The sequence below is a fragment of the Sebastes umbrosus genome, chromosome 5 (assembly GCF_015220745.1).
Source record: "Sebastes umbrosus isolate fSebUmb1 chromosome 5, fSebUmb1.pri, whole genome shotgun sequence".
NCBI classification, from domain to species: Eukaryota; Metazoa; Chordata; class Actinopteri; order Perciformes; family Sebastidae; genus Sebastes; species Sebastes umbrosus.
The window spans coordinates 7,169,667-7,190,525 of record NC_051273.1 but is presented as its reverse complement, the minus strand read 5'-3'; the positions used below and the strand labels follow the sequence as shown (position 1 = coordinate 7,190,525).

General features: G+C 40.8%; 1 protein-coding gene across 1 annotated transcript in view; it reads left to right on the top strand.

Annotated features, from left to right (window-relative positions):
• The first annotated feature begins 2,859 nt into the window (after window positions 1-2,859).
• The window catches only part of hmcn1 (hemicentin 1), a 92,132-nt gene continuing 74,132 nt past the window's right edge, over window positions 2,860-20,859 (top strand). Inside the window, exon 1 of the mRNA XM_037770770.1 lies at window positions 2,860-3,392. Coding sequence (XP_037626698.1) covers window positions 3,146-3,392 — 247 coding nt within the window. The 5' untranslated portion in view covers window positions 2,860-3,145. The remainder of the gene's footprint in view (window positions 3,393-20,859) is intronic.

The following is a 20,859-nucleotide window of genomic DNA, read 5'->3' as shown; positions in this document are numbered from 1 at the left end:
ATGACTACAAGTTTAGGAATTCACACACAACGTGTTATTCTAGTGGCCTAGACTACAAACTAAAACTAAAAAAATATGAATGAAGATATGTATGCCTCACAGATAAGTCATAATCAGGTAATATTGTCAGTTCCAAACAAAGATCTAACTTACTGAACAAGAAATCATTCATTATGTCTTCACTTTCTCCCTAATTCAACTTTATTTTTGTTTTCCTATTCATTCACTCAATATCATTCACAGTTTGGGCCTACATGGATGTGACATTACTGATAAGATGTTGAAAAATAAAAATATATTTTATCTAGTTATGATCATAACAATTTAAGGTTTTTATTCTTTGGTGCAAAAGAAAGTATGTGTAATGTCTGTTGTGAAGAAAGGCCAATGGTCTGTGCTCTCAAAAAACCTAAGGCTGATCAAATCTCACTTGGTAGATCTCATAGGTGTTAGGATGGGCCCCAGCCCTAAAACTGGTCAGGAGGTTGTATTATCACCCATACCAGTTACTTAAGTTAGGTTAAAATGAGAAAGTGTGCTTCGGCTGGTGGGCGGTGCTTGGTATTTCTTCAACTGATCTCAACGTTGCTGCCGGGTCACAAACTTTCTAATTTTACAGCTAAACAGTACACTACAAGATGTTTCTGATAACATTTGAAGCAAGAAATAGGCATTACAGTAACAGAATATTGATTCATATTTGATCAGCGCTGCCTAGTTTCACCGCTTGATCAGAGTTCGTGAGTGATTGACAGCTGCTCAGAGAAGGCAGGCTCCAGTTCTACCTACTGCTGCTTTAATATTGTAGGAAATTAATTGTGAGGTCAAGCTACAACCGCTAGATGGCACCACAGAGCTCAAAATCACTGAAGACCTACTTTCTGATTGTCCTTGCCTCACACCAGCTTCTCTGATGCAATTCAGCATTTCACTCTTTTGCTTCCTTTTTTCTGAATTTTATGGTTCACAATAGTTCGACATGAATTGCACTTTCATAGACTAAGCTACTGGAGTTACCCTGTACTATACTAATTTTTAACAGTCTCTTCTGCACTATATTCACTTTTTTAATAGTCGTGTATCACAGCTGTTACCCTGCACTATATTCAGTTTTAACAGTTTTCTTCATCTCCTTGTATTTTTATATCTGGTATATTTTTTTGTACTTTGCACTACTAACTTTTTTACTGCCTTTTTACTAACATGTTTTGCACTATGGAACTGTGATGCTGGAAACTTGAATTTCCCTCGGGATCAATAAAGTTACTATCTATCTATCCATCTATCCATCTATCCATCCATCTATCCATCCATCTATCCATCTATCCATCCATCTATCCATCCATCTATCCATCTATCCATCCATCTATCCATCCATCTATCCATCTATCCATCCATCTATCCATCTATCCATCCATCTATCCATCTATCCATCTATCTATCCATCTATCCATCCATCTATCCATCCATCCATCTATCCATCTATCCATCTATCCATCCATCCATCTATCTATCCATCCATCTATCCATCTATCTATCCATCTATCCATCCATCCATCCATCTATCCATCTATCTATCTATCTATCTATCTATCTATCTATCTATCTATCTATCTATCTATCTATCCATCCATCTATCCATCTAGCCATCTATCCATCCATCCATCTATCTATCCATCCATCTATCCATCTATCTATCCATCTATCCATCCATCCATCCATCTATCCATCTATCTATCTATCCATCCATCTATCCATCTATCCATCCATCCATCCATCTATCCATCTATCTATCTATCTATCTATCTATCTATCTATCTATCTATCTATCTATCTATCCATCCATCTATCCATCTATCTATCCATCTATCCATCCATCCATCCATCTATCCATCTATCCATCCATCTATCTATCCATCCATCTATCCATCTATCTATCCATCCATCTATCTACCCATCCATCTATCCATCTATCTATCCATCCATCCATCCATCCATCCATCCATCCATCCCTCCATCCCCTGACCTTATTAGTCCATGAGCCAGGGGGTTGGTCGTGCCACTTTGGAGGGACCATGTCTCATAGTGATTTTTTTAAAGGTCTATATCCCTAGTGTTGGACAATGCATGATAGCATTGCAGCAATGGTAGCTTTCTATGTGCTATCACTCCTTTTTTCATCCCTCCATCATTAAAACGTTTCCATCTTTTTACGCCATTTTACACATAGATCCAGTATAAAAGAGGGAAACCAACACACAATATCATGAAGTCATATATCGTTGTAAAGCTTAGACTATAATCTATCCTTCAGTCACATTGTCATGACACTGAGGTCAAGAGAATTTGACCTTTGACCTGTAAAAAAGAAAGACTGTACTAAGAAATGAATTCTCTATCCATTATTTTATGTTCTCTCACTCTTACCTCATTGTCAATATAAACATGTTCCAACTGATGAGGCCCTGACTCAGTGGCAATGGGTTATATTCCAGGTGATATGTGAAAATTATGTTCACTTTTTTATAAAGGCATGAAACTTGGTACACTTGAACAGTTTGGAGCCCTAAACATTTTGAGACATGGAGCCATTGCAACAAAAATTACCATAACCAAATTATGTATTTTGCATCATATCTCCTGTGCCAAACATGATAACAAATAGATGGACTATATAGCCTATATATGTGATCATAAGACACATGGCAGCCCTGCAGCTCTTTGCAGTAAAGTACATTACGCACACGGTCCCTCGAAGTCACCCAAAACATCTCGTCCAATCAGAGCACTGCTATTGTGCATGGTGTAGTCTGCAAGAGCTCCTGACTCTGCAGACAGTCAACAGACGACAGGCACAGCTGCAGCTGCTGGGATCTGCAGGAGTTCAGTTCACAGAGAAGAAGTGAGAGACTGCAACTTTCTGCGCACAGAAAAAGTGCAAGAAGAAGAAGAAGACGCGCAACTCTTGAGATTTCCGATTTATTTGGCAAGTTGTTGCTCTTTTTTTTGTGAATTGTTCTAAACACGTTTCAGTTTGAGACCCTGATGTCTCTACCTTCATCTCGAGACTCACCCTGAGGTTCACCCGACTGGAAGAGAACAAAACATCCAAGAACTTTGCTTAGAGCAGCATCTTGGCTGTGAGATGGGCAGCAGACTGGTGTTGGTGTGGCTGTCCTTGGCTCTGTCAGTGGTTATTACCACCGGGCAGGACACTACAGAGGACATCCCGGAGGGTGCATCCACCCTGGCTTTCGTCTTTGACGTTACCGGCTCCATGTACGACGACCTGGTCCAGGTCATCGAGGGCGCCTCCAAGATTTTGGAAACATCCCTGAACAGACCGACGAAGACTCTGTACAACTTCGCCTTGGTGCCCTTCCATGATCCAGGTAATGTAATGAAAGCATGTGGAGCGAAAGTCTCTTTTTACGCATCACTTTTTTTATGCATGACTTTTTTTTTGCTTTTTTTTTGTAAAAATGTCTGCACACTTTTGGGATTATTTTGTGTTTGGTCTCTGTTGTGACAACAAAAGCACACAGAAATTATATCAGTGCCTAATGGAGAGAAAGGGCAATATAATATTATACACTGTTAACAATTTCCCAGTTAAATAACAGTAAAGAACTGGCAGCAGGGTTGCCTTTATGTTACTGTAAAATTAACATTATTATACTGTCGCTGAAATTTACAGATTTGTACTGTTAATGAAAAATACAGTTTGAACTGTTTTTTTTTTATTAATTTCACAGTATTTTACAGTTAATTTACTGTTTAAAGATACATTATATAGCTGTTTTTCCACCTTTCTTTTACATTATCTTACAGATTTGTTTTAATGCACTATTTAGGTTTTACATACATTTTAATAAACATTATGTTTTGCCTAGATGAATAGACTTAGCAGGTTACAGACATAGGAATAGTCACACTAAATACATTTAAAGGCACATGTTAGGAAAAAGGCTATAATAGACTTGTTGACACTTTTCCCAAAATGTGTGTCTCTAGCTGGCTACAAGCACAGAATGCAAACCAGAACAACATGTGAGTGAAGAACAATAAAGCTAATTCACTGATTTTACAATCATGTACAATATACAAGCCTCACATGAGCAGATCAGGTCCCAGAATTAAAAAAATACTGCATGAAAGTGTTACTGATGATACTTTAGACAGTTGATCAGCAGTAAAGTGATGTTTTTTAAGAATGCATTATAGTTCAGTTAAAAAACGGCCTATGAGCGTAATTTAACAGGTTTTCTTTTGTAGTAAAGTACAGTAAAGCACTGTTTTTAGCAATAACAGGTTAATACTGTTGAAATCCTGCTGTAAATTAACAGCAATTGTTTACAGTGTACGTAAAGCTGAAATGGGAAAACGAACTAGGTGTCACTTTCACAGAAGATGAATGGTTACATATCTGGAGAACACAACAGCCTATCTTCACGTACATGGAGAGAACACTGTTGGAAGAATGTAATTAGATTTTTTTATAACACCCCAAATTGCAAACAAATACTTGTCTGTAGCACAACCATGCTGGAGAAGATGTGGGGCCATAAATGTAGATCATTCACATATATTTCGGCTTTGCCCTGAAGTTGCACAGTTTTGGGGAAATGTTCATAAGGTTATTTGCAAAATTCTGGGCTATGATATAACCAAGTCATGTATAGTACTGTATTTCAGTAATATGACTGTGTTAAGAGAAGACAGATACCTGCTGAAAGTGTTGTTGGAGATGGTGTAAGGCAGAACCACCTACACAAGATGGATGGCTGAAAGTTATGAATGAAATATATGATATGGAACTGTTAACCCATAGGATAAGAACACAAGAGGAGTAATGTCGAGAGAAGTGGGAGAAATGGACAATGTTTACATGTCGACGACAAGGCTTTGTAGAGACAGGGCAATCTATATCCTTTCAAGTTTTCTGTTTTGTTTTATTGTTCTATGTGTATGTTGTCTTTCTGTTATGGAAAAGCATTACAAATAAAATATCAAAAGAAAAAAAAGGCACACAGAAAAGTGAGAAATGTGATAGTTTGCTCACAATCCGCCCTTTGAGTGCCTAATGCTCCTCACACCTCCAGAGGAGGGACTCTGGGGGGATTTTGTCTCCGCACACAGATGTTCAGCCTGGCGGTCACTATCATTAGCATTCCGCCAGGGTTAGTGTGTGGCTTCAGGTTTGCGATGCAGCTTGATGATTATCATCACCCCTGGGTGCTCTCTCATTCTCAACAGCTAATAATGCCAAGATAATATATATCATTGGGTAATTTACACAGTGAGCCTGGCTTAGATCAGAGGTGCAGATGCACTGTTCAATGTAGTGACTTGCATTAGTTATATCACTTTTTCCAAGTCAAATTCATCTTTACCATCACAACCACATTACTGAAGTTGATGTTTGAAAGTTTTGCTGATGAAGAGACTTTGTGTAAGCATTTTAAAGTCCCTGTAATTACTATTTTCTGAGAGGGAGGAGAGGTCACTTATACCTGCTTGCAAAAGCACCATCAAAGGCTGCTGTGATACAGTGCCATGGGGGCGTTTGTGTTCTGATTTGGAGGTGAGACGTGTTAGATGTCCACCTGCAAAAATCAATCCATCAACAGCAAGAGTAAAGGGGAAACATCTCTGTAGATAGACCTTATAAGCGTGAACAGAGAGATGTAGCGGCAGAAATGAGAGAGGGAAAATCAGTGTGTGTGTTTCACTCACTGGTGGCCTTTAAGCATTTTAGGGTACAACCTGCTCCAATCATTTCTTACCATAGACTCTCCGTTTTGTAGTATTTGTATAATATCCTGCCAGCACACCTAAAAAGTCCTAAATCATCTTACATGATGATCCCCCCTCACTGTGTTTTAAATATACTCAGTTTAACTTGAATACACTTAGCAACTGCAGAGAGAAAGCCCAAGATGCATGGACAGAGGTGAACTGTGTGGCGAAGAGGCAGATTCCTTTTCCAGATGTTTGCTCTCTCCTCTGCTAAATTTCAGCATGTCACAAATTCTTATGAAGCTCAATTCCTCAATCGTGCCTAGAATAATAATTATATTCAAGGAAGAAATATGCTCAGTATACACAAGTGTAACAAATGATTGATTCATTATTGTGTGCTTCAGAAGGAGGGGGGGGGGGGGGGAGTACATTTGAGATCATTGGCAGATGATAAAAGAACTGTGATGCATTGTGTATCTTGGACAAAGCAACAGTAGAATCCAGGCTTAATTTCTAGCAAATGTTCCTACTACTGTCACTAGGAAGTCACGATGCAAATCTCCTCTTACAGTAAACTGAAGCCACAACTGTTTGATTGAGAAATCCGTTGTTGACTTTTCTTTGTCTTTGTGTTTGTCCCTCACCACCAAGTGACGCTTCTTAAAATGTTTACAAGGATGTCAGAATGTGTTTTCTGAAACCCCCCCAGGGGAACAGAGGAATGATTAGCACAGCACACTGCGAGTCAGGGGGTCGCTGAACATTTCCCCAAATGTTGTTCTGCCCTTGCCCCACTTTTTGTCCTTCTCCGACAATATCCCAGACCCTCGGGGAGAATCGGATCTGTTTTCATAAGATTCTTTATTTAGGGTTCATTCTGACACAGATCCATTTTCTCTTCTGGCTTTCCATCCGACCCAGTGCGATAACGCAGTCCCTCCTGTTTGATTTGGCTCCTTTTAAATCAGAGGCCGGAGCTTCCCCTTTATTTACACTGCAATCTGACACGGTAAACAGTGGAGAGTGTGTTTGTGTATCTCTCGGCCTGTGTGTGTGTGTCTGTGTGTGTGGAGCGAGAGTGTCAGGAGGATGCCTGGATATTGGGGTCAGGCTTGTGTGGGAAGATCAGTCAGGAAGCTTCCCCCCCCTTTTCCTCCATCCTGCAGGGAGAGAAAGAGAGAAAGCAAGAGTGGGATACTTCACAAGTCCTTTTACTGAGGCACTACAGTCTGAAAACACTCCAATGAAACAGTGGTAGGGGTGAATTTTTGGATTGTTGATACGTCCTGAGAAAGGTCCTGGTGACTGAAATGTTAACTCTTTTTAAAATAAATCAATCCAGAGGTGATAAGTGTGTGCAGGAATTGACTTTTTTCTTTGGAATTCGATCTCCGGGGAATGATAAATTTCCTGCACCACAGAGGAGACAAAGCAAGTTGTGTGCGTGTTGCTTTCTACTCAGGGTTGAATTTTTGGCCACCCTGTTGTGTTTTCATTTCATACCCTGGATTCTTTTGAAAATAACATTCACTTTATGAGAGAATCCACTGTAAAATACCGTCCTGGATGGTTCAAATAACAGCTGTGAACATGAACATCTCTATTCTGTAGCTACAGTCCAGAGAGCGATGACTAATCTGTCATTAAGGAATCCGAGCTTTTAGGCTGAGGAGTCAAAGGTGTATTGTAAGCAGACTCTCTGGACTCATTGAACATTTATTTGAGAATTTACTACCAAATAAACTTTTATTTCACGGCACTCATACCATTACCGAGCACGGCATGATCCCAGAATTAATGTTAAATTGTGCAGTTTTCTAATTAACCATATAAAAAAACACTCTACAAGGTGTGACTTGTGTGCTCTAAGGAGTTGAAATGAAATAAAAAGACAGCATGAGTCTGCATGTGTCTGCATGTGTCCACAGATTTATTTCCTCTGTCTCCTCTGAGCTCCTACGTTCTTCAGGACTCTGCTGACGTCCTTACACACACATGCTTGTCCTTGTAAATACTACCTTGCTGTGAGAGTGTGTTTGTCTCGCACATGCTCGTGTCAGTGTTAAATTAACTGATTTTGAGATGAGTCAGAACCCAGTGCCTTGGGTCAATGACATTTTGTTGTGTTAGCTTTGCAGTCCCACATAACAGATGTAAAATGGAACAATGAGTGGAAGGTTAATGTTCTGACTCGGTGCTTTAATTGAAGGGTGTTTGCATCCACATCAAAAGTGGCACATTTTATCCCTTTTCCAGAGTAGTTAGCAGTGTAGTCCTCCAATTTTAAATGTCAGATAGGAAAGGACAAGTTAACAAGAACTTAAATAAAGTCATTATATTTAATATTTGGTTGCAAAGCCTTTGCAGTCAGTAAAGTTTTGGACCATTTCCACGACTGCGTCCGAAATTCCATACTATGCACTACATACTAAATATGTGTAATATTGTTCAACATACTTTTGTGTGAATAAACAGTAGTATGCATCTTTTCGGAAACACTGAACTGTAATTACCACGTCATTTCCTGAGAGCCTCCTTGCCGATTGGAGACGTGTAACCATGGTAACCCGTACCATCGATGATTCCTGAGAATCAGTCTGAACTCATTTAAAAGCTGTATTACGCCTAGCAAAGTGAAATCTTATACTTATACTTAAATTGAAGCATTGTTGACGTTACAGAGCTGTCCGTCAACATCTGTTATGAACGTTGTCGTCACTACCGCATTGCATTGTGGGATATTTTTGCTGCCGTAGTGTCCAGTGTTGCATATTTTAATATTTCCCCGGAAATAGTATGAAATTCATGTACTATTAGTTTCATACTAAGGTTTCAGACATACTAAAATATCTCACGTACCATTTTAGCGTACTAAATAGCATGTTAGTATGGAATTTCGGACATAACAGAGGATGCAATCTCCCTCAATCACAGATGTCCTGATATTGTGCCATCTTCAATCATTTGCTTGTTTTGCCTTGAGTGATTGTCTTGTCTTTATGTTCAGGGTTTTTGTCCTTCTGCATTGTCCTATACAACCTTAGAGCTAATGATGGAGGTATACTAGTTCAAAAGTGGTTGTTGCTGCTGTCATTGAGTCCACTTTTGGACCTGTCTGTCCTGGAAGGCATTCATAGTGTTGCAAATGTTTGTGCTTGCAATAAGTGACGGAAATAGTTGTGTGAACTGTGACGAATTATAAATAGAGCTTGAGAGAGAAGCTGAAATCATGTCTACTTTATCATCTCCACATGCGCAAGATGATTAAAGGTATAATATGTAACCATTGTCGGTTCCTGTTTGTAAACACACTGCATTCACAGTTGGCCACACCTCCACACCTCAACTAGCCGAGAGGGAGAGAGAGAAAGCAGCGATGGTTAACGAGCTATGGAGTGACTGAGAGAAAGCGCCTCTAGTGACAACAAAGCAGTGAATCGGAGAAATATAGTGTGATTTTTCTGATTGTTTCCCGGTGGTTATGTTCTAAAAGCACAAATAAACACACAACTAACTCCGCACCGCTCCACATAATCCTGCAGGAAGGTGCTGAGTTGCCAGATTTTGAATGAATGCAGCCGAAGTCCGTGTGTGTGGCTCAGCGCTGCTCTCGTCAAACTACAGACACACACTGATCATAGCTGCACTCACAGCACAGAGAGGAGCAGGGGGATCACTGGGCATGTGCACATAACACAACTCGTTCATATCCGTGAAATACGGCCGCTTTGTGTTTGGAGACTTGTGCCTCGGTATCAGAAGCCGAGGGGCATGACATAGCGGCGGCATTTGACCAACTGAATGGGCTGAACGGGATGCACACCCTGCACGCTGTTATTGGGGGGCCCAAAGGCTGAATGGTTAAGGTTAGGATAGATCATTGGAAAGCAAGTCTCGTGACAGTTTTTGCAAGTTTTCGCAATTTCTGGGTTACCATCTGGACACGACCCCTCCAATACCGTAATTTTTTGAAAAAGTCAGCACTAGTAATTGTTTCATTTCAAATCCAGTGTGTTGGAGAACAGAGGTAAAACAGAAACATATTTCTTGTCCTGTCTGACTGCACTGGATGTGTTCAAGGACAGGCACAAGCCAAACAGAGAGAGGCTGAGTCATAGACTGACTGACTGGCTTACTGAGTGACGTCTGCCTAACATCAACTTGAAGTTCAGACTCAGATTTTGACTTTCCAGTCTTTTGCTTCTGTTGTGTTTGTGTTCCAGCTATGAGTTCTGTAGATTGGCTCGGTGATGGCCTGCCTTGCTACCCTTTTCCAGCCAGTTAACTTTAGTTAGAAGGAGATGGACCAAAGCTCTGGGCGTTGAGTGATGAGAGGAGATGACGGGATAGCTTCGACCTCCTCCGCATGATCAAAGGCACTTACCTCAGAGCTCTCTTTGTTGGTGGTCAGCGTTCTTTTCCACCATCGCCTTTTCCCCTTTGTTTCCTTCTTTCCAGAGCAGCAGTTGTTTTGTCTGAGGTGCCCCGCCCGTGTGAGATTACAAGGAGCTCTGCGTTTAGCTGGACACAGTCAGTAATGATGCTATTAGGCAGGAATGCCCAAAGAGAGAGGTGGAGGTTTTTGGAGAATTAGAGGAGGAGAGAGGAGTGTGGCAGACTACAATGCGTGTCTGTGTGTTTCATGTTTTATTAGACCGGCTCTGGAATATTAAAATGGCCTTTAATTTTTAGGACTGTACATGCACCTTCTGAAGTGCCCCGAGGTGCTCTTGGCGCAATAGTTTCAACTCTATTTAGCTCTGTATTCGGTGCTCCCTTTCATCATTGAAAGCAGCACATACCTGAGGGCTGCTATAGGGACACTTTAAACGTTGTCCGTTCTCTTCCCTGTTTACAAATGGATATATTTAGAGATTCTGAGGTGTTTAGAAAAGTCACAGGTAGGTGACCTTTGGATGCTGTTGTTGACCCATGTGCCAAATGTCTCTGGTACTTTGTACTGTCCACCATGTTGGGTTTTGTTTCCCTCCAGGCTTCGAATTTGTTTTTCAACCTCTGTTGAATTCTGAGCCTCGTCCTGAGGGTTTCTGTGCCCTGGTCGTGACCTTCAGGGCTCTTTGACATCACTTTCTGGGCTCTCATCAATATCCTCTTGACCTTTTGTTCCTCGTTTTTTGTTCGTGTTCCAGCATCTTTCGGGTAACTGTCTGAGTGTGGAGGCGTGAACGTTGGACAGGTTGCAGTATTGAAAAAGTGAAAGGAGAAACAGACCAGGAACCTTAGATGACACGTAGCTGTAGGGGTGAAGACATTATGATTTATGGCTGGGAGTGAGTTGAAAGAATAGGAAGAGTTTATGCAATAAAAGTAAATATGTTTTCATCTCCCCAGACTGAGGAAGTTGATTATGTGCCAGGATCATTTAAAGCTGCATCAAAATAGATATATCAGTGTTATTTTAGATGACAAGTTCTTTCGAAGGCTGTGTCACAAACATAGATTTTGCTGCATGTCTAAGATGCTTTTTCCCTGTTCAGCGGCAGACATGTTTAACTGACCTATCCCTAATGCTTACCATGTGTCCACAGCATTAGCAAGTCCATTTATCTAGGAGAGCTCAACACCCGAGGCAAGTCAGTCAGGTGACTTTGATAACAGCGGCCACTGCTTGGTGGGGGAGCACCTTTTAAATGCTGTTCTTACAGTTTGTTCTGTCCATTGCTGTGGCTAGAGAAGGTTTGGGTCACATAACACGTCAAATATAGTTATGAATAACATACTGACCCATTTTTATGGCTCTCCAAAGAAAGTTTGTGTCCCAAACCAGTCTTTCAAAATCCCTAGTGGATAGTTTCCAGCTGCTGATTGCCAGCTTTACTGGCTGTAGACATACGTACACTTGTTGTATGTTAGTATTTGCCAGTCAGCATTTTCTGTGCTTTATTACTCATAATAATAATAAGCAAGGACCTCAGCACTTTTACTGTTGCCCCTTTAAGGAGGGCTTTCCTCAAATCAGTGTTTTTATAGTCAGTTTAGACTCTATGGATCGATGTCTAGACATTATTATTAAGGAGGTATTTTTCCAATAAAGGATTTTTTTTGCACATTCATTTGATTCCATTGTTTTACGTCATGCTCTCGGGGTCTGGAGGACTCATTTGGAAGGCATTAGATTTACGTCTGTATAGATCTGGTGCCAGAGTTGAACATATCCCATGGTTTGGTATGGCATGACCTCATTTTCTTTACTGTGTAAGCTGTTTATGTACATTTTAGTTGAAACACATGTAAGGTCTCAGCAGCTTGGCTGGTGTGTTCAGAGTGACATTTACTCTCAAAACATTGATACTGGAGGGATGAGCTTCTTCCCGTAGAAACAGAGAGAGGACACATTTTTTGAGTTATTGTGTCTTCACCACATGAAGGCATTTATTTGAGCCAGATGATCCTCGAACACATGTCATGAACATTGTGAATCTGCGGAACAGCAGGAGTACAGCTCTTGTTTTTGTGGCCATACTTTAATTTCCTTTTCTGGTACAGATTTGAATAGTGTTACAGAGCTTTTTAGTGTCTTTCAGTGCTTTCTTTTGGTTTTAATGGCAGACAAGTTACAGATGAGGTGGTGAACATAGTGAAGCATTGTTCTCTAAAGAGCGAGATATTTCCCTCAGCAGTCAGTTGAGAGCAAAACAGAGGTAAAAGGAGTGTGAATATTGGACTTACATATGTCAGTTGACCAGAGAAACAAACTCCAAATGAATACAAACATTGTTCTGATTCTGTTGGATATGTAAATATGTTTGCTTACCACTTTTTTAAGGTGATATGTCAGTGCTGTTGCCAAAAAAGTAAATTATTGCGTTAATTAAATTCTGTCTACTGGGCCAGCTTTACTATACTGAAAGAGACTAAGCAGGGCATTACATCCTTGTAAAAGTGGAATGATCTTATTATTGCAGGACTATAGGTTTACACCGATACATGAGCAGGATGTTTTCAGTGACAGTATGTACTAGATGAGTTCATGGGTCACTGTGGAAGAAGACTCATCAGTTTAGGCTTGCTGGCAGTGTTTTTTCAGAAAGACAAATCTCTGCGATGCTTTGTGTAATCATGATCAAAATTTCTCTCTGGGAATGCAAGAAAACATTGTACCTGTGTGTTGTCCTTGATGCAATTAGCCTCGTCACAATTGCTTTTTGCAGGCATATTCTTTTCCTTTTTTAGGTTCTCTCGTTGTCTTATTTATTTCCCATTTACTGTGAAGGCTGCACAACTGGTGACATATCCATGTGTCTGCACCAGAGGAGAGGACATGAAGATAGAAGCAAAAGATAGGAGTAGGAATGAAACAACTAAGCATCTAAGAAGTTTGACTGACATGGAGGCCTGGGTGGTTTTTAATTGTGGCAAATGTGTCTGAACCAGACAAGTGTTTTGGGAATTTGATTTACAGGCGGCAAGGCAGAAGGTCAGGCTGTCAGTGCCCTCTGCACCCTGTCTCTGACGGGCATGTGTTGCGGGAAGTCATGTATCACAAAGGCCACCTCAGAACAGGGTTTTCCCAACATTCTCTTTCCCATAGCACACTTTCCATGATCCAAAACTCTCTGGGCACACCATAAAGCCCTGAAACGTAACAAAATAATGTACACATTCCCTATAAATATAGTATCATTGTGTCTGAAACCTGAGCTTGTTTTGATGAACCTGGTATTCTGTGTCAAGCTGATGACAAGCACATGCTGAGCTCATGGTCAACTGGCCTGGAAACCTCAAAAGGCTAAAATAATCTATTTTTCCATTTTTAATTGGTTGGAAATCACTACCTCAGACATTTGAGTGTGCATCTGTGTGTGGTCGGCAGTGCTGATCTGCTCAGCATGCACAATTAGAATTTCCTCAGTAAAACAAAAGACGCACACAAAACAGAAAACACCACCCAGTCTCTTTTGAGCTCTCTGGGGTTACACCATCACCCATAAAATACTTAATCATGAGCTTTACAGTTTTGTGGTTGTAATCTTGAGGTTGTTGCAATTTATTTTAAAGCCTTTTACTTAATTTGAGGCAAATTAATGCAATTAAAAGGCCACATTTGATTTAATTGTAAAAGCCATTTTTTTCCTGAGAGTGAACCAGCCAAGTCTCAGGGTTTTTCTACAATGGAGACCATATGTAGAAACGTCACACTGGTCTCTATGTGTTGGCTGCCCCTGACAGTTTTTGCCCTTTCAGTGAGAGGCATTTAGAGGCTTAACACTCTTTGATGCCTCTCTAAGCTACAGCTTTGTCTTTTTCATCCTCTTCTCCAGCCCTCCTTCTCATCCATAATATGTTGTCAAGGCAATAAAATGAGCATCTGTCTTGTCTCTTTGCTGTGAGGCATTATGGGTAAGGGAGATGTTGCACAACACAACCCATCAGGGTTGGGGTCAGTTTTGTAAGCAGTTTGGTTTTGTAAGATGTTTTTTCACCGATGCAAAGGTGTCACCAGGACTTATGACAATGATTTAACAGCTTGACCCAGAAACGCCACTATCAATCGATGTTTAGGTCAATGAGTTGAGAGAAGTTAGTGCCTATATGTAAAAGGTGGGGAGGTGCTGAGCCGGGAGTTGATAACACATTTCTGACACCAATGATCATAAATCAGACCAGAACTCTTCCACTTTTACGCAGCATTGTTTATGTGTGCACCATTTGCTCTTAGATGTCTGAGACAATATCACTGGCAAGAGATCATGTTAGACATCAGACACCTAATTGGTGGTTGCAAAGTGTCTATTGTCAGAGAAGTCAGTTGAGTAATCGTGAGTCGGTAAAATTATTTGTTGAATTGGGGATGAATTGGGGACCTAATGATCTGTTCAGCATACGACATACTCAAGATATTTGTTTTGAATACGTATTCTTACACCGTGCAAACTCTATACATACAGCCTGGACAAATAATACATGAATTTTATGTCCGAACATGAAACAAATCTTTCTCAACATCTCTCATAATGTATATATGGCAAAGATTGGACATATTCTTCATGAAGACAATAAAGCGGACAGTAACGCTTCTTGCCTGTTTTGAGCAATACATTATTCACTTACTTACGTATTCCTCCTTAGACATTTGTCGGCATTCTTCTATTGTGGCTGGTATTCAGACACAGAGTCTAGGCGGTCGCCCAACCACACAGACAAGATTACATTCAACTCTCTCTTTTATGTTTTTCTTCGTAAAGATTTGCCATTCCACACGTCACATTCAGTCATATAAAGCTTGTGGTGAGAATCAAACTAAACGCTTTGACTGCCAACATGTGATAATGTTTATATGGATCCTCAAGTAAAGACATCTTTGTTGGATCCACTATGATCATTTCCTCTGACCCCACCTTTTCCCAGACAAGATGTAAATGGAGCATTAAAACTATGCAGTAACAAGTTGAAATCATTATTAAATTCCTCAACTTTACTGCCTATTATGCATTTATGACGTCTAGATTTTTATGAAGATCACAAAGCGATAATAGCGCGCAGATGTTGACGCAGATGTTGACGTTAAGTAATATAATGTTAGTTTGAACTCAAACAAGTGGAGCATACCTCACCAAGAGCACGTCTCAACAGTTAACATTAGTTATTACAAGTCTTTGTTGAATAGTGGATTCTGATTGGTCAATCATGGCGTTCTACGGTCTGTTATTTCTTTATAGCAGTCGCTATGTTTAACACACCGTTGCTATGGGCGCAGTTCTGATGTTGGACTCTGGCGGACCATTTTTGTGTCAAATTATTGATTTCTTAAGTAAGTAGCTGTGAAATAAACTCCTTCAGGGCGATGCGAGACCTGTCGGGGTTTATTTCCCAACAATGACTGGCTCACTGCACATTATCCCTTACATATTGTACTTTTCAGATCATTATATACTATTTGGCATATAAAACTAACAGTATCATGTTGACTGATTGAAACCATTATCTCAGATGTTTTTTCTAATTTCTTTAATGCTATATCTTCTTTCCTGGAAAGAGAACAGTTACAGGAAAGATAGGGGACAAAAAATTAGGCTACATTTACTATAGTTGATAGAGCAGCATTTCTTTATTCAGCATTTCATTGTCTTATTTGGCGACCTCCGGGTCTGAAAAGTGAAGCCAATGAGGAAGGGCCTTAAATTTGCATTCTTTGTAACAGCCAGCAGGGGGCGACTCCTCTGGTTGCAAAAAGTAGTCTGATTGTATAGAAGTCTATGGGAAAATGAGCCTACTTCTCACTTGATTTATTACCTCAGTAAACATTGTAAACATGAGTTTATGGTCTCAATCGATAGTTTCAAGTCTTCTTCAATACAGCATGATGTTCATTTAGTAAATTATGGTCCCATTTAGAGTCAAATAGACCATAAAGCAGGGGATGCTTTAGGACGCAGGGATGCAGTTTATTATTCAGCGTTCGGTTGTACTTAGCTCAACCTTCTCGTGTGGCGATGGGCAAAAACCAAGATGATGCCGGCCAAAATGCCAAACTCGAGGCTCCAAAACGGCAATCCACAAACCAATGGGTGATGTCATGGTGACTACGTCCACTTCTTATATACAGTCTATGCTTTTAACACACACATAGAGTAATATGCACAAGTATATACACACTGAATGGCCGCACCACAGAACCACACATCCCCATAATTGACCATCATAAATTCACACTTCCCCTCGGGTTGCATCCTCCTCTATGTTCTGTCTACGACACCAGTTATCAAGTCAGACGGATGCCTGGTGGAGGGTTCAAAGCTGTCATCTGTCTCTGCAACACGCTCCCCATCAGGCCATGCATCTGGGAGGGATTACATGCCTGTGTGTGGTGTGTGCATCAGTTGGGTTTCACTCTATGTTTATGTGCGAAAGGCTGTGTGTGATCATTTGAACCCATGAGTGCCATTATTAGAGATCTGTGGTTTTGTGGCGCATCATCCCAAGACACATCCAATTGCATCGAATGAAGTGAAACGAGAGAGGCAGCGCCGCAGCTAGCAGAGTTTAGCTGCCTGGTGGTCCTGCTCGCTCTCTCTGTTTGGTTGTGGGGAGAAGTTTCCATCACAAGTTCAGTTTGTGGTGGTTTGAAATCAAGCTTGTCGTCAGCTCTGCCGCTCCGGGATAAACCTCAGTCATTAGATGGCAGCTGGGGAAGTCAGGCAGGGTAAAAGATGCAGTTTCAAAGAGCACGGGTAAGGAAGAAAAGAGGGAGACACATAGGGAGGCACTGTGATAAGGGACTGAGCAGCCTTGTGACTGATAAACTTCGAATCCAATCCAGAGGACGGAGTAAAAGGAGAGATTTTGAATGTAGTCAGTTAAGCCAAAATGTGATCTTTTTATGTTGACAGTTATGAGAACATTGACACTCTTTGATGCATTATGGAGAAAATAGCTTTTCTGCTAAGTTTCATTTGAGTACTTTATTTGATGAATTCTTCTCAAACCTCATGCTGCTAAAAGAGGAAAAGAATAATAAAATGTGTATGAGTTGGGCTCAGTGTGATGAAAGAACACATTTTTGATATGCCACCATTACAAGTGTGGTTATTGTTCTGGAGCAGTGAGGACATGGTTGTGTCACTGTCAACACCAGAAATAACCACTGCATTTGACATAAGTGGAGATTATTATCTGGTGAGTGGGATCACTGTGCTTTCCCATTTTAAACAGGCTACACATTTGAACTTGGTTAGAAATAATATATTTTTCACGAGACAGCGGTTTCCTGTTTTGGAAAATCTTTCAAGCTGATTTCACTGCCGTGTCTGAGTACAGCTGGCCAATTTGAGCAAATTAAATTAGGGATTTATACCTCCATCAAAAAGGCAAGAAAAAAGGAAGAGGAATTAAAAAGAAAATTTTGTAATAAATAGTTAGTTAAAATTACTCCAAGGAAATTGCATTTTGTGTTGGTTTTGGCGGTCCCTGTGGACCAAAGCGTTGTGTTTCCAAGCACCAGAATCCCTTTAAAAAAGTTCTTATTTTACTGCAGCAGGGTTTGGCAGTCTGTGCCGCGCACGCCTGGTTCTGGTTCTCCTGTGCCTCCCTTCCCTCCAGTGGGCCCAGCAATACGGCAAAAGTGAAGCTCTGCTCCTGGCCGGAAGAGGAGCTGCTGCTGCCGTACGCGGAGCTCTGACAGCAGGTCGAAGACGGCAGCGAAGGCGCATCTGGGTCTGTCCGTGGCAGGTTGGTCGCTGCTGGAATCTAAGCTGAAGGAGGTTTTGGTGAACCTGCTACGTGCCGTAAATTGTTTTGTCTGATTTGGCATAGAATTGGACCCGATGACAGGCATTAAGAATAACTATATAGAAATAGCCAATCTTCTTGCTTCATAACCAGTTAAAAGTTCCTCGCAGTAACTGTAATAAAGTTAATAGTTAAAAAATAATGGAAGAAAAGTAGAGTCAACAATTACGAAATAAAGAATGTTAACAATTAAGTACTGCACATTGTTGTTTGCATGCAGTGTACTCGGACCTATTTAGTTTTGTTGCCTTCTCCCAAGAGAGACATAACACATGTGTGCACTCTATTAAGAAGGATGGCTGCTCATACTGAGGTAATTACAGAGCACTATGCTGTTGACCTTTTATCCACAGCACATTTGTTTGTGTCTGTGTGTTCATTTATAAGTAAAGAGTGTAAATAGACTTGCGTGCCTTACCTCACATATGTTTCTGGAGACACGTTTGCTCCTTTCTATGCGGTATGTAAAGCGCTGGACGCTTTCCTCATTGAGGCACCGCTACCCTAATAGCACTGTGTGCTGTTTCACATGTGTTTTCTCAGTGGGGCTGATTAAGTGAATTATGCCTCATAGCTGACCCCTCAGGATGACAGCCACTCTCATTCTGGCAGATTTTACCCTGAGTCAGCACAATGACAGAAAGCAGTGTGTGTATATGGCCTCTGTTGCTGTTAAGTGCTGTAACAGCTACATGTTGTGTAACCTGTTGGGTTTTGTTGGACGGGGAGAGCGATAGAACCTCCTATACCTGACCAGTATTTGAGTAAATAACATAAACATACAGTGGCTCATTAAATCAGTTTTTAAAAACTGGGCCCATTGGGCCCATTTTGTTAATAAAAATCCTGAACCATGAATGAACCGGTGCCTGTTGATAGGAAAAAAGAACACAGCCCTTTGTGACTGTGTTGCTGCTGGTATTGATGAACAGAAGGTTCAGTTTAAGGGTTCCTCAGGGAGCTGTTTGTTCACAGCACTGGCTTTCTGGAGCTTTGTCATTAGGCTTTTATAAACCAGTAATTGTGAGTTTGGAACATCCTGGTCTGTGCCTTCAGGAATGAAAAAATTACGGTAAATGTGATCACTGCCACGGCTATATAAACTCTCCCCACTGTGGCACAAGGTCTTGGAGGCACAGAGCATTTAAAGAGCATAACTTTCCAAAAGTGCCACATCATGTCATGGTCACAACTTTGAAGAAATGTCAGTACGATGCCTCTTTCAATTGTCTGTCATGCACTGTAACGGCTTGTGAAGCTCTCCTGTCTTATGTATTGCTGCCAAAATTCTGAATTTATTTGGTTGGAAGACATTAACGGCTGTGACCTTTCAGTGCATTGGCCTTGGAATTCCTTGCTGCTGATGTTGTAAGGAAAGAAAAACTCACTCCACATTGAATGCGTGAGTGATTCCCAGCAAATTACTTTAAGCCTGAATGTCAGTGGAGGTGAAACAGAGTTTGCCATTGGACAGTTGCCCAGTTTGTTCCATCCCATTAGACTTTCTGTGCGTGTTTAAGCTCGCACGTGATGTGCAGATGCATGCTTTTACAGTCGGCATCATGGATGAATGCTGTAAGAATATCAAGGTGGAGTAATTTGCTTTGATCGTTTATTTCAAGTCTACTTGTGTCAACAACTTCCACAATAGATTAATGAAAAAAACAGGATGAGATGCACGTCATTTTCTCTCCTTTGTTGTTCCTTCTTGTCAGACTTTAGAGCATTCTTTCACTCTGAGTTCATTCTCTCAGCCATTCATGCCACTTATGTGTTCCTTGTTGTCATCACAGAGAAAGCATTAAAACTATTTCCTGTGTGGCAGCCAGAAGACTGCATTAACATATCCTTTATAGAGCTCAACAGTGACCGCCCACTTTTTGAACGGCTTCGAGATGAATTGTGACCATAAAACTTTTGATTCAGAGCAAAAACAACCATTGGAAAACGGGAAAAAGGCAAAGGTAATAGACTGTGTACAGAATTATTTAAAGAGTGAAGGAACTACTCATCCCATAAACCATTGCGAATGGTGACTTGCCACCTCTGGAAACTCCCAAAAAACTTTTAAACTAACTGTTGTCGATCTAAAATGAAGACAGATTCAGCAACTGCATGCCTTATTTCTCGCCTCAAACACATTTCGGTGAACTGTTTTCGCAATATAAGAGAACGTTTCGAGCCGCCATGTTGGCCCGGTTTGAAATCCGGGAGCAGACCATGGAGCAGCATGTACAAGCGTGTACGAGCACGTACCGTCACTCGCTGGTAGGGTACACATTTCCAATGGTAACAGCGAGCTCCATCAATCAGAGACGTCGCTGTTAAACTGATTGTGGGTAGTGTAGTACTTCTCCATGACATTGCGAATAAAACATGTTTTTCTTAAAACAAGGTTGATATCATTACAACATTATGGCTAATAATCAACTCTGCGATTCAGAATATGAATGGGATTTTCACTTCCGAAAATTCGTAAGCTCTATATTTGCAGTTGTGCATGTGGAATTAGCATCCTATGTCCTCAAACTTGTTTTATTTATAATATTCACTCGGTAAATGATGAAAATAGCTTTGTTTCTCTGAGTTATCCGAAAGGAATTTGTTCATCTACCTAAAAGGGTTCTGATATTTTGTGCAAGGAACCATTGGCTTAAGTCTCCAGATCTGCAGGGAAAATGTGTTTTTTGGAAATTAAGCGGTGATGGTTTCCCTTCCCTCAAGCACTATTCATGAGGTGCTCTTGGGCACGGCACTTAACCCCCAACAGTTCTAGTGGACTGTTTAGAGGTCATGAGTATTAGCTATGGTTTTCCACAGTGCTGGTGCAAAGACGATGGCTGTGGTTAGGATCACCGTTGCCCAAAT